The sequence below is a fragment of the Leucopleurus acutus genome, assembly GCF_964270905.1.
Source record: "Leucopleurus acutus genome assembly, chromosome: 1".
NCBI classification, from domain to species: Eukaryota; Metazoa; Chordata; class Mammalia; order Artiodactyla; family Delphinidae; genus Leucopleurus; species Leucopleurus acutus.
The window spans coordinates 201493006-201506951 of record NC_139142.1 but is presented as its reverse complement, the minus strand read 5'-3'; the positions used below and the strand labels follow the sequence as shown (position 1 = coordinate 201506951).

Genomic DNA, 13946 nt, shown 5'->3' with positions numbered 1-13946 from the left:
TGTCCGTTATAATAGTGGCTTTGCTTTGGGAGTCTGACCCATGTGAAATGTCAAAGTATTGTCTTGGAGGCGTAGAAACATTCTGCAGCGTGTAGTCCAAACCAACTTCCTGTGTGTCGCACGCAGGAAAAGACCAGTTGTCACAAAAGAAGTCGCTGGGTGGAGCCATCCACGGGGAAGTTTGGTTTTCTCAGGGACTAGAGCATGCCCCAGATTTGCATAAATCCAAGTGGATTGGGTAGCCTGCCATGTGCCCACGGATTGAACTCCAAGTGCGGGTCATCCGGGGTCGGGGTCGGGGTGAAGGGCTCGAAGAATGCTTGCGCAGGGGAGTAAGTGCTGACAGGGCTCCGTTGCTTCCCAGCGGCAGAGTTCACGGATCTCACTGCTGAGCAGACAGGCGCAGCTGCCGGGAGACCAGTCGCTCAGACTGCAGCCCCCGTGTCCTGGAAGCAGCAAGATCCCTCTGAACAGCCGCAGGAGAAGCGCTGTCGGAGTCCGTGTGCAATGTTTGCTGCTGAAGAGATCAAAGCACCCGCGGCGGAGGGCATCCTCGACTCTCCCAGCAAAACCATGTCCATTAAAGAAAGGTAACGAGATTTAATGATTGAGAAGGAACTCTACTGGTGGGAGGGCGTCGTACAACTTACTTTTAGAAAAAGATCTGAGGAATGGGCAGAGAGAGAAACTCATGAATCCAGCTACCGGAGGGACTGTGCTCTCAGGGCATCTGAGAGGAAACCGCGTTTATCCCCGTGCCTGGTTTCCTGACGCTGGGAGATGCCGCTTCAAGACTCAGACGAGGAGACAAACAGAAACAGGCTTTTGCCTGCTGCTTTTGTTGGTGCTTCTGTTTTCTTTTTTTATACTCGGTTCTCTGACCAGCCAGTGACGGGGGCAGAGATCTGGGCTCTTGCCCTTTCAGATACACATGGCTTGAAATTGAACGTGTCCACTGCTTGTGACTGTTTGTCAGTGTAAATTATATGTGGAGGGAATGGATAAAAACTAACATTTAGGACAGAAATCCTCGGGATTAGAATCTGAGTTTTGTTTATTTCACAGAAAGTAAAATGGATGACTCTTCTGCACTGCATTTAGACATTTCCTATCAGGTAATAGCTATGAAAGACTACATTTGAGGATTAAATAACACTGAGTGCTCATTTCATTCAAAGAGTCACGGAGGGTTCAGAGGAGATAAAGGGGACAGATACAAAGAATCGGAGTGAAATATTTGGGGTTGTAGTTTCTGTGTTAGCCTTTAGCGGAGGATGTGAGTGACAGGAGGACTGGGTCCGGAATGTTCTCGTGAATTTCCCAATTTGATTGGCAGAAGTATGGTCCCGCCCACGCTGATCCCTCCTTAGCACCTCCACTGTTCAGGAGTTTTCTTGCTCTGAGCGGCACTGGCCAGACTGAGGAGGCGTGGGTGTTGGGGCCAAAGGGGTGGAGCTACATGCAGGGAGTGACACTTGGATCAGGGAAGCAGTTTGGCCCATTCTGGAATGAAGTCCTCTCCACAGAAACTGGCTCAAAGAGGGTTTCATCCCAGATACCTCACTTTTTTTTTTAAATTGAAGTATAGTTGATTTACAATATTGTGTTAGTTTTAGGTGTACAGCAAAGTGATTCAGTTCCATGTACATTTTTTTCAGATTCTTTTCCATTATAGGTTATTATAAGATGTACAGTATAGTTCCCTGTGCTGTACAGTAGGGTTTGTTTATCTTATATATAGTAGTGTGTATATGTTAATCCCATACTTCTGATTTATCCCTCCCCCCCACTTTTCCCCTTTGATAACCATAAGTTTGTTTTCTATGAGTCTGTTTTGTAAATAAGCTCATTGGATTATTTTTTAGGTTCCACGTATAAGTGATATCATATAATATTTGTCTTTCTTTGTCTGACCTACTTCACTTAGTATGATGATGTCTAGCCGCAACCATGTTGCTGCAAATGGCGTTATTTCATTCTTGTTCGTGGCTGAGTAATATTCCACTGTGTACATGTGCCACATCTTCTTTATCCATTCATCTGTCGATGGACGTTTAGGTTGTTTCCATGTCTTGGCTACTGTGAACACTGCTGCTGTGAACATAGGGGTGCATGTATCTTTTCGAATTATAGTTTTCTCTGGATATGTGCCCAGGAGTGGGATTGCAGGATCGTATGGTAGTTCTATTTTTAGTTTTCTGAGGAGCCTCCACGCTGTTCTCCACAGTGGCTGCAGCAATTTACATTCCCACCAACAGTGCAGGAGGTTCCCTTTTCTTCTCCACACCCTCCAGAGACCCAACTATTGATAACTGGTTAGGTGAGAAGGACGAGGTACCATTTAAGGGAAATAATGGTAAGTATCCCCTTATACACAAGTTCTGATGCTTTACCCATCAGAAAACATCCTTGGGGTAAAATTCCAGTAGAAAATAATAATATACCCCTTCTCTCAAAGGCTTTTAAAGAGATTCCCCATCTTGGGGTATATTCTGTCCGTTACACAAAAAAGCTTCATCAGATGTCCTATCTGCTATGCAGTCATTCTTGGTTCACTTGCCTGTTTTTAGTGAATTTTAGTTTCTCTCTTTCTGAAAACAGTTTTAATCCTGCTGTAAAATTGTAATTTTTAAAAAACGCGAGATGCGGTAAAGGTGCATGTCCCTAACCCGGGCTTTGTCGGTGTCTGAGGAGATGAAGGGTGGCTGTAAGGTTGCTGTGAGCTGCCTGGAAGGGTGTTCAAAGCCGACCGCGTACACACGGACCTCCTGGCTGGTGGGAGGTAGCGCTTCTCACAGATCCAACGGGCTGCTGGTCCCATCCTGTCCAGAAGCGTGATCATGAGAATGCTTCTTAAATTTTCAGCTCTTCAGTTTAATTGTCAAACTGTACATTTAACAAAGGAGGAGGGACACTTTATTTAGCATTTATGTTTGTAATAAATTATGCCAAAACAAAATATATTGCCAGAGATCTTACCCCCCCACCCTTACGTTGATGGTACTTTTGTTTGTACTTTGCTAAAGCTATATATCTTTACGGGCCATGTGCGATAGCTTTTCCCCAAGGGCTGGGGTCTCTATTACTCCCTTCTGTTAAAATAAAATAATGAAGCTTGACCATTAAAAATAAGAATGCTCTTCTTATATTCATTTGGACTTTCCTTTTTTGAGATGACGTAAAACAGAACTTTTAAACCTTATTCTAATTCCTCTGACCGCTTCATTTCGCGGAAGGAGAGGTTGAATTCCAGTGGCCTCTGGGGCCACGTGGCCAACAGGACCACCCCCAGGGGCTGGTCGTCCACTCTTCCCCTCAGTACACGTGACAAGGCTGCCGTGCGTTCAGGTCAGCGTTGCAGCAGCTGACGCGTGTGCTCACGGGGGGACATCGGTTAGAGGGCAGAACTTCTAACTGGACAGCAGTGCTCGGAAGAGCGCACCCTCCTCCTGTATTAATTTCCTCCCTCAACTCACGTGATCTTCGCATCACTTGTTTCAAATTTCACTTTCACGTTTCAGACTCTTCAGAAGTAGTGACGGGACTTTGTCAATTTCCTTCATCGTTTCTTCTAAGCAGCTGCAGCCTGAGGATGTGGCTCTGCCTTCCTTGATCCTGTGCGTCTGTCTCTTTCCGGCTCAGGACTTGAGCATCTTAAGTCCTGCGTACCGAGGACCACCGAGGCTCCTAGGCTGCCCAAGGCATTTCCCCTGTGTGACCTTATTGAGGGCTGAAGACAGCCCTTCGAAGGAGGCAATACTATCCCCATTTTGTAGATATAAACTAAGACTTATGAAAGGGTAGCAACTGAGAAATTAGAGGAAATCCTCCATACCTTCCTATGTTAGAACATGTTTGACGGTCGGGGAAACATATCTAAAAGGTCCTTTTCTTTCATCTTTTCTGACATCTTGAGCGCCAAGTTTGGATCATAACTAACATCAAGTTAAGGATATGTTCTGCTTTTCCCATTGGATTAATAAAACCACTGTTTCATAACTGCCTACGTGGTTTGGGTTTAAATTGTCCCTTGTGGGACACGTCTTTGAAAACCATGGTAAATCGAATATATTTTGTGTTATTTAGGGATAAAACCTTTGACACCGCTTTAGAAGTTTATCAGGCTTTTAGAAATCTTTTTTCCACCGTTACTGAAACAACTGCTCTGTGTTTTCATTTTCGGGGGGAGAAGATGACTAAAAAAGGCAGAAGAGCCGTCCTTCCACCGGGAACTTGATGGAGCGTAAGGATGTATTGAACTCCCAGGAATGTTGAAGAGGCCGCCCATGCCTCTGGCTGAGCCTGCAGACTCCTGCCTTATAGGGCCTGGCTGGGGTCCCCCTGTGTTCCCCGCGAGCCCCACCTTCCACCCAGTCAGACTCGAGGTTCTTACCTTGCGGCCCGGAGATTTCAGCCACTGGAGGGCCCCGGATTTGTGTTGGCATTACGGACAGAGGTGTCCTTCCTTTGCTGCCTCCTTTTCTGAGCTTTGATTTGACCTCATATAAAAGACATATTAGTTCACTCCTCCAGCCTATAAACCAGCCAAGGCCAAGATCTGATCTAAGGACTAACCCGTGCTGTTCAGCCTTATCTGTGTGGTGTCCGCGATTCTCTGAAATGAGGGGGCATTTCTAAAGGAGGGAGGAGAAAAAAGTACTGCATCTTAGGGGCACTCGGTTGGCCGGCCCGTGCTCTGACCCAGCCCTGGCTGCCGTGAGCCTGCAAAACTTGTTGCAGTCGAGCAGGGCTGTCAGAGCACTGCTGCTGACACAGCCCGCCTCGGGCCAGTGTTCCCTGCTGGGAAAGCATGGGCTGTGGCTGGAGGGACAGCCGTTTCCCCAGTGGCCTGGCAAGCACCCATCACGGTGGCCCCGGCCAGGCCTTGGGGTGAATAACCCGCGGGTTCTCAGCCTCAGACTAAGCAGATGCCCAGGCTCTCAACATCCCAGCCCTGCAAATAGCACTTGGACTTGGTGGACGTTAAAAGTGCCGACAGCTGTTTGAGTTGCATAGGCAGTAATTTATGGTAGGTGCAGGGCCAGACGCTTGCCCCCGACCCACCCCAGCCCTCTGCAGCGCACGGTGGTCTGCGGGGACTCAGGAGCGTCATGAGATCGCAGGAGAGAAGGCACCCGCCCTCCTCAGCTTGTTCAACACCAGGTCGGAAATCTAAGCGGACAGGAATAATACATGTGTGTTTCAGTGCGTGTTGCTTGTTTTCCGTCACTTGCACTCTGCAGGCTCCGGCTGGGCCTAATACCAGGTGGGCTCCACTGAAGCACCGCCTCTTCCGTATTATTTTGGTTACTCTGTAGTCTTTGGAAGTTCCTGAGGATGACCCTGCCAGCGTGTCTAATAGCAAGATTTCAGGCGGTTGGAATGGAGGAATTCTTTGAAGGCTATCCCAGGAGAGGGGGGAAATATATAAAAAAGCCAGAATTACAGTGCAGTTCCTAACACATGAGAGCGAAAACGTGCCTGGTCAGCTTCCACACAACTGGTGAAACAAGCCAGGATGTGCCGGGGTTGGAACCAGAGCTCCCTGCCCCAGTGACATGCAGGTGACCTGGGTCAGTGACATCCTTGGCCTGTGTGTGCACCCCTGTCTCATTCGGAACAATATCCAGTTTCTTAGAGGTTGCTGAGCAGGTCAGCGGAGTGGGTATGCGGTGGACTACAAGGCGATTACAGATCCATACTTGGCCTTTTTCTAAATCAGTTTTCCGTTCCTCCGCGCGGCCACCAGGGTAGCCACGTGATTATTTAGATGATGTTGGCATGGCTTCAGACGTTCGGGACCTTATTGTTGAGAATGCCCTTAAAGACCATCGTGCATTCTTTTTCATAAACGCAACTTCTGAGGCTGCATTTGATTTTTTTTAATTTCTCTGAAATCACTTGGACTCTAATCTGATTACAAAGGGAAGGTAGCCAAGATGAATAACTACTGGTCTAGGTCAAGGGTGAAGTCAGAGCTGGTTCTGAGCGGTAAGGAGAGTATCCATGAGATGAATGTCCACGTTCACAAGATGAGGAATTGGAAATACATCTTCATTTGGGTGGTGCTGGCATGCTTACCTTTTGGAAGTCTCCTTTATAGACGCTTTGAAAGCTCTGCTGCAGCTTGCAAAGACTCATGATTTCTTTTCATGATTTGATTTTATTTGATTATTTTTTCCTGTTAGAATAAAACTGACTCACTCAGAATAATTGGAGGCAAGATAAATCGTAGTCTTCATATAGTCTGGCATTTAGATGGAAACCCTTAAAGGAAATTAGAATCTGTTTCCAAGTACATGAACCAGCCCTTGTAGATGCAGAGTGTTGCCAAACATCGTAGATTGTAGACTTCGGGGCTAAATGAGAGCAAGTAGGGTCTTAGATATAAGATTCTGACTCTAGCTTCCAGTGTGGATTTTTTCCCTCACCATCAAGCCATTGTCTGACACCAGCTGGGTGTCCTACAGTTCCACCCAGTTCTGCTGCTGTCTACCCGGAGACAGCATCAGACCCCACAGGGTAAGCGCCCTGTCCCACAACACCGCCCCTCCCCCTTTCTGCAGACACCAGTGACAAGTCCAGGCTGTCACCTGTGCTTCTGACCTACCAACCGGCTACAGACTGGAGGTTCCAACAACCTTCTCCTTGGACTCAATTACTTTGCTAGAGTGGCTCACAGAACTCAGAGAAATACATTTATTTACTAGACTTCAAGTTTATTGTCGAAGGTAACTAAGGCACAGCCAGATGGAAGAGACGCACAGGCGAGGTGTGAGGAGATGGTGTGGCGTTTCATGCCCTCACGAGGTGCACCGCCCTCCCCAAACCTCCGCCTGTCTGCCATCCCAAGAACTCTCGGAACCTGGCCTTTTGGCTTTTTTATGGAGGATTCATTACATAGGCCTGATTGAGTTGAATCACCAATGGCCAATGATGTAGTTAATCTCCAGCCCCTTCCTCCGCCCTGGAGGTCGGGGTGGGGGGGGCACTGAAAGTTCCAACCCTCTAATCACAGGGTTGGTTCTCCTGGCAACAAGCCCACACTTAGATGCTTCCAAAAGTCACCTCGTCCACATAAGATAGCATTACCACTCTCATCATTCAGGAAATTCCAGCAGTTGTAGGAGCTCTGTGCCAGGAAAGGGGGCAAAGACCAAGTATATATTTATTATAAATCACAATATCACAGGTAAATGAGGCGGCGTTATACCAGCTTTGTGGAGTGAATGTTGGGTCTTATCTGCTGTCACATAGCAGAAGGGAAGGGAAGGAAAAGGAAGAGGTCGGGAAAGGGGAGAGGTCCAGAGTTTGAAGCCCTTGCCCCCCTTGAACTCCTTGGGGAGTTCTTTATAGCTTGCTTTCCATTATTTGACTGAGCGAATCCAAATATACAGTATGATTCTGTATGAATTTGTAGATGTACATGGAGTCATATTTACTGCAAAATCTGTTTTCTTATTTGCTTAGCTAAACCTTTATCGTGGAGTATGATATATTTCATCCCATCTCCAATTCAAATATTTAATGGAGTCAGGACACTCGGTAGAAGGGCCCTTAGAAACCATCTAGTTCAGTTCCCACTGTGACCAGTAAGGAACGGAGACCAGGTTACTTGACAGGGGTTAACAGCCAAATGAGCGCTGATGTGTTGCTCAAGATACACTCTTTATGGACACGCATTAATGAATGTTTAAAAGACCCAGCCCAGCAGACTCACCATAAGGGAAAGGAGTCCGATCGTTGTTTTCCCTAATGTTTAAATTGTTCGAGCACCAGCTCAAATGAGTTTAATGATCACCACTTTTGTGCCTTTTATCTCTCCTGGGTTTGTCCAACTTAAATGCCCGAGACTGAAGGAGCCTCATGTCTGTGAGAATAGCCTTTCATAGATTTTAACATCCAAGCAGCTTTTTATCAAGTCACACCATAGTTGAACTAAAGTAGTTTAGGTAAAAACCTCAGTTAATTAGATTCTGTTTTTGTATATAGCTTTCCCCTGAGGAAAGTTGAAATGATAATCTTTAAAATGGGTTTCTAGAGAAGTTTCTGTATTAAGAAGGCAGATTGGAAAGACCAAGTTCGTTTGGAAGAAAAGAACAGGACTTAGAATACAGGACGTCTTAACGTCATCTTTTACGTGTAATTAAAACATGTGATATTCAGAGATTGTCAATAGCTTTAAATTTTTAAACCCGTTTCTGCTATCCAGCTTTAGTCATTAAATGTTAATTCATCAAGTGACCAGAAGGGATCGCTCGAAAACATTTTTCTCTGGGGACGTTTACTTTTATTTTCCTTCCTGCTCTCAGCCCAAAGGCAAGGAAAAAAACAGAGATATTCCTTTGGTAGAATGATGTTGCCTCTTTTATCTGGGAAAGTCAGTTTTCAGCTTTGCATTTCAATCCGATTTTAAGACTGTTGGGGCCATCTTAGAAAATATAATAATCTACATAATATAGTCATCTGTACTATTTTTCCAGACAGACTTTCTTCAGAATAAGTGACATTCAGAATGATTCAGATTAGGCAGCTGTGGTCATTTCTTGGGCAAAGACTTCTGGGTAACTTAAACTGTGGTTCTGGTACCGGGAAGGGCTGGTGCTGAACTCTTTTTGGTCGGCGTGTCTTCCCCTTAGATTAGCGCTGTTGAAGAAGAGTGGTGAGGAAGACTGGAGAAACAGACTTAACAGGAAGCAGGAGTATGGCAAAGCGTCCGTCACCAGCAGCGTGCACATCCAGGAAACGGGACAGTCGCTCAAGAAGAAGGTAACGTTGTCCGTGCACGGGAAAATCATTCTAACTAACACCACGCTTGGACGTGCATCCACCAGGCGAGCATGCATAACTTAGCTGGTTACTACCCCGGGCAGCATGGCACTCTCTTGCCACGAGGGTCCACACTTAAAGCCTGTCCCACAGCGGCTTCAGTGGATCACCAGGTAAAGTCTTGAGATGTTCTAGAACTGTGAACGGCACCATGTACCTAATGCCTCAGCAAGCAAGTTCCTAAATTTGGAAGTGTGCACTTTTACTTGGGCTTCAGACCTTCTTAAATGAAGTCTGACTTTACAATGTTATCAAAGTCTTTAGAATGAAAAACTGTCATTGACCGCTAACCGTTTCTAAGTTGCATATAAAATATGGGCTTGAATGTCCTATGCCGAGGTTGAAAACAGGAGTATAGAAGAGAAGGACATGATTGTGGTCGGTGAGGACTTATTTCATAATTGAAGACATGTTTCATGATGAGCAGGTAAGCCTTTTATTGAGAAGGTACGGCAAAGTACGTTACAAGTTTCGAGAAAAGTAATACACTGTTGTTGATACGGGCAAGCATTTCTTCATAGGCAAATGTAGTTGTTAAATTACTAGTAATGATGACCAGCTTTGACCAGTCAGTGCACACTTTGAAAGCGGATGGTGACTTGCCCACTGCATGGCCCTGTGATTGCCGATGCACCTGCTGGCTGGGGGCAAAGTAGATGGTGTAACACACCCCCACTGGCCAGCTTCTAGGATCAAAAGTCTTCAAACAAAAAGGAAAACAAAATACTTACAACCAGACGATCACCTGGACCCCTTCTAATCTAAAACAATTTAATACGCATCCGTGGAAGAAAGAAATGATGAACGTGACCTTCAGGCGTTCAGAAACTTACATTAAGAGGAGGTGTGTCCACAGGGCTGCGAGGAGAGAGTTCTGACACTGTTTCCTGTGGCACCCCTGTGTTCTCATAGGTTAAACTGAAACAGCAATTTGAATTCTCTTCTTTGAGACAGACATGACCTTAAAGATAATGACTAAAGACAGTTAAAGCTCAACCATTTGTAAAGTTCTCAAATCTAATTGGATGTTACAGCACCTAGGTAGGAAATTTGGGTTTCCAGAATGAGACCCGGAAGTGAAAGAAAACTCTGTCCCTCAAATCATTGATCCCCACTGCCCACAAACTTTATTTAAAAACTTGATTTGAAATCATTGGTTCACACATAACTTCAGCGCTTCATTCTTGGTCATGTCAAAAGATGCAAAGAAACCTTCCCTAGCAGGTCCCGCACGGCACGGTGAGAAGTAAAGCTACAAAACACAAAGCCAGGTAGAGCCCTCGTGATCAGTGGAATCGATTTCAGTGCTCTACCCACTTTGGAGACAGAGATCATCCGAGGCTGGGTAACCCGGAGGCTGGGAGTAGCGGGTGAGAACAGAATGGCCTTAACACTAGGCAGAGGTTCTCAGGAGGCGAGAGATGGGAGGAGGTGACTGCGGTTGCCCCTGGCTTGAGTGGGAAGTGGTGTTCTTGGGCTCAGGGATGCGGCGGGTTCTGCACCAGCAGTGAACTCACCGTCGCTCTCCTGCTGAGTGACCTAGTTCACTTCAGCCCAAGACAATAAGCTCTTTGAAGTTAAAATAAGCCCACCTATTTTCAGTTTTTGTAGCAGGCATTGGGAAATCGCAAGTTCTGTTGAGGTCCGGTGGTTTTCCCACGGCCTCTGATAAGCCCTTAGCTTCGTGTCTTCCCAAGGGCAGGCCGTGTATTTCAGCCACGCCTTCGCCAGCTCAGATGAAGCAGGAGAGCCTCGGTGAACCTGATCTGCCTTAAGACAGTCCCCCGGGGCAGCTGGTGGCGGGGGGAGGTGCTCGAGACATGGCCAGGGCTTGCTGGGTGTCCAGATGCTTCTCTGGAGAAGGAAGGACATTCATGACACGTGCTCCATGCAGATGGGAGCTTGCTGCCTGGGCTGGAGCTAGACTTGCTAGGGGCACAGGTTCTGGAACCTTCCATCTTTTGCACCAAGGGACAAGGGACTAGATTTACAGTCAGCTCATCACTTCCCGCACAGTTTCTGAGTTCATCAAATGCACATATTCGTGGTTACGAAACATTTCACCCTTTGGCCTCCTCGAGCTTTTGTGTGCAGTGAGCAGGGTCCCACGAGTTACAGCCTGTGGAGAAGCAGAGGAAGCAGGAGATGGAGACCGGCCTCTATATAAATCACTTCCCCTGTGAAAATCCATGCTGTCCAGTAAAAATACAATGCGAGCCACACGAGTAATTAGAGATTGTCATGCGGCCACATTAAAAAAAATGATGTAAAGGATGCCTTGAAAATCTAAAACAGTTTTTGTTTCTGTCAAAGGGTTTGTCCCAAAACAAAACAAAGTTTCAGTGCTCTAACCCGCATCTCACCGGGGGTCCTATATGGAAGAAAATACTCTTTTGGTCCATGAATAGATTTGAGGTTAGATTTTAAGTTAGAGTTTTCCTTTCCCTTCTGAAAGATCAGTCACGTCTCAAGAGCTGATGTCACTTAACATCAGTTCCTTGCTTTCCAAATTTATCCCCCCGAAATCGGGATTGACGATTTGGAGCTTAACAGTGCTAATCGTTTACCTGGTGGACCCTGTCGTTTCCTACGACAAACAGCTTGGGTTTTCTCTCTCTCGCCGTGCCTCTTCCCTTCCTCCTGTTCGTGGTTTAGGGCATTGCTAACCTGACTTACACATTTTTGCCCTTGTAGTGTCTAGAATTAGTTCTAAAGATGGCAAAGCCCATTGGTCCGTAGGTACGGCCAGGCTTGTAGTGCAGGGAATGTGTCCACTGGAGCATGGTATGTGGACAGTTTCCTTCAGAGTAACTCATCCCATCCCAAGAGTGAGAGAGATGAAATGAAGCCAAGTTCGAAAGAAAAGGGCTTTGGCAGGAGTCTCTTTGTTTCAACTAAATTGCAGTTATGTATTTGCACCAAATCATTAGTTAAAATTCCAGCCCCATTTTGGCATCTTCAGTATTTAAGGCAGAGACGTGACTCCTGTGCCCTTGGGTCAAGATAATCATCAGTGTTTCAGACTTTTTCAGGAAATAAAAACCCTGTATAGAGTTTGTGGTTACAGCCCCGAGTCCACATCTGAGTCACAGACCAGGATTTGATATCTGGCTCTGCTTCCATCAGCGTGTCAGGTCAGTGAATCAAGCTAAGGTCTATGCTGTCCCCAGAACAAGTCCTTGAAAATTCTAGGAAGATCAGTCCGCCACATTCGTGTCCTGATTGGCTCTGTCATTGAAATTCGAAATCCCAATTCAAGAGCGTGAAGTCAGCTGAAGGAACGAGGCTAAGAGGGCAAGGAAGGCTGTTGGTATGACCCCCAAATTAAAGATTATTATCCCACTGACGAGTGATGAGTTCACTTGGTGTTTGTGCCACCCGACCGTGTGGGCATGTGCATGCTTTTCCTGGAACCCAGCACAGAGTTCTCGAAGATGATTGTGACACCATAACCCGATCCTACCCTTCCAGCCCTCTGCAGTGTCTCCTATTTGTTTTAACCTGTAGGAAGAAGGAGCATTGACAGATGATAATGCCGTTTCTAATCTGCTCTGGGTAAGCCTGACTCTCGCATAGATCTCCTCGCCACGTGTAACTCTCATCCCCGACGGTTCCCCTTGGTGCCCCTCTCTGTTTGGTTTTCTTATCCCGAGGCAAGATGCCACCTTGATCCAGAGTGGAGCGCTATCCTGTTTCCTGAAATTTTGTTTCAACCGTAGAATGAAATAACTTGAAAGACGTTGAAGAAGATATTTTATATTCGATGTTAAAACGGTCCATGAAAGTCAGGGTTCCCCTGTATGTCACGGAATATCTTCTGTAAACTGCAGTAATCTTGCCAGTAACTCAATTACTGCACAGAGCTGACTTGGGTCTATTTACTGTGCTTGTGTGGGGATTTCTGTTAGCATTCTAAAAAAATAAGTAGGACGGACTCTTTTGGGAAGCGAATTGAAATTGCAATGAGTAAATTAACTTTCTGTGAGAGAAATCCTTGTTTTTGTCCCTCCCCCTTCCCCACCCCGCTGTGATAAATCTTCTCTTTTCACCTCTAATCCTCTTGCTTTGCTCTATAGGAACCTGTATATGCTTCTACTTATTCTCCTGCTATACCTGCTGCCCATAAATACCTGTCTTTTGTATCTATTAATCAGGTGAGGAATTGCCTACACGTATTAAGCCTCATTGCAATTTCTGAGCAGCAGGGAGAAACTTGTTTCATTTGGGGAAGTAACTCCTGCTGCATTTCTCTGTGTGTGTGTGTGTGTGTGTGTGTGTGTGTGTGTGTGCGCGCGCGCGCGCGCACGCGCGCGCAGATGTAATTGCTGCTTCATATATTTAGGGTCAGTCACCCACATCTCAACTTTCGCTCAGACCCCTAGGGAGACCTATGGTGTTAATTCATCTCATAGTCACGTAACTGGTTGAAGAGGAAAGTCCCCCATTTTAATCTCCAAGGTTTATATCCTAAATTGAGTCAGGAGCCCAAGAAAGGACCCCGGGGCTATCTTGATAAAGTAGGAGGAGGTGGCCCAGGTGCTTTGGGGCGTGGAAGAGACAGGATGGAAGAGGCGGTCCTGATGGGAGCTAGCTGCCATGGTGCTGTTGGCATGGCAACCACAGCCCTCCTTCCCCACTCTCCACCTCCACTGCACCCCGTCCGAACCCCGCCACAGAAGGGAGACCTAGCCTGGGCTGATATGATACATTGGTACATAATATGTGATGATGCTTAAAGCTAAAAATACCAGTGATTGTTTGTTATTCCCCTTGGAATGTCCCTGGGGTCAAAGTAGCTGGAAACAGTGGCTGCATCCCCTTTGCCGCGAGCCCCAGGTGCTAGTTGCCTTCCGTCTGGGGGACCTGGCCGGTCACTCCCCTCTTAGGGTTTCTGTCTCCTCACCAGCCCTGGGACCACGCCTCTCAGGTGGCCGCCAACTAGAAGTCTCATGACTGTTCTGTTCTTTTAGGACTAGTGGTGGCCAGACAGTTCTTTGAGGGAGAGGCACAGGGTTTCAGCCAGAGGAAGGGTCTGGTGGTTCCTCCCGGCTTCATCTGGCATCTTCACAAGTAGAAACTCCCCGTTTCTCTCCCGAAGGCGGCCTTTCCCTCGCTCT

The 13946-nt window shown here is 46.6% G+C and overlaps 1 protein-coding gene across 1 annotated transcript in view; it reads left to right on the top strand.

Moving 5' to 3' along the window:
- The window catches only part of SVIL (supervillin), a gene marked incomplete at its 5' end in the record, with an annotated part of 102053 nt that overhangs the window by 44017 nt on the left and 44090 nt on the right, over positions 1 to 13946 (top strand). The window contains 2 exons of the mRNA XM_082832648.1: positions 365 to 590; positions 8640 to 8769. Of these exons, the coding sequence (XP_082688774.1) occupies positions 365 to 590; positions 8640 to 8769 (356 nt within the window). The remainder of the gene's footprint in view (positions 1 to 364; positions 591 to 8639; positions 8770 to 13946) is intronic.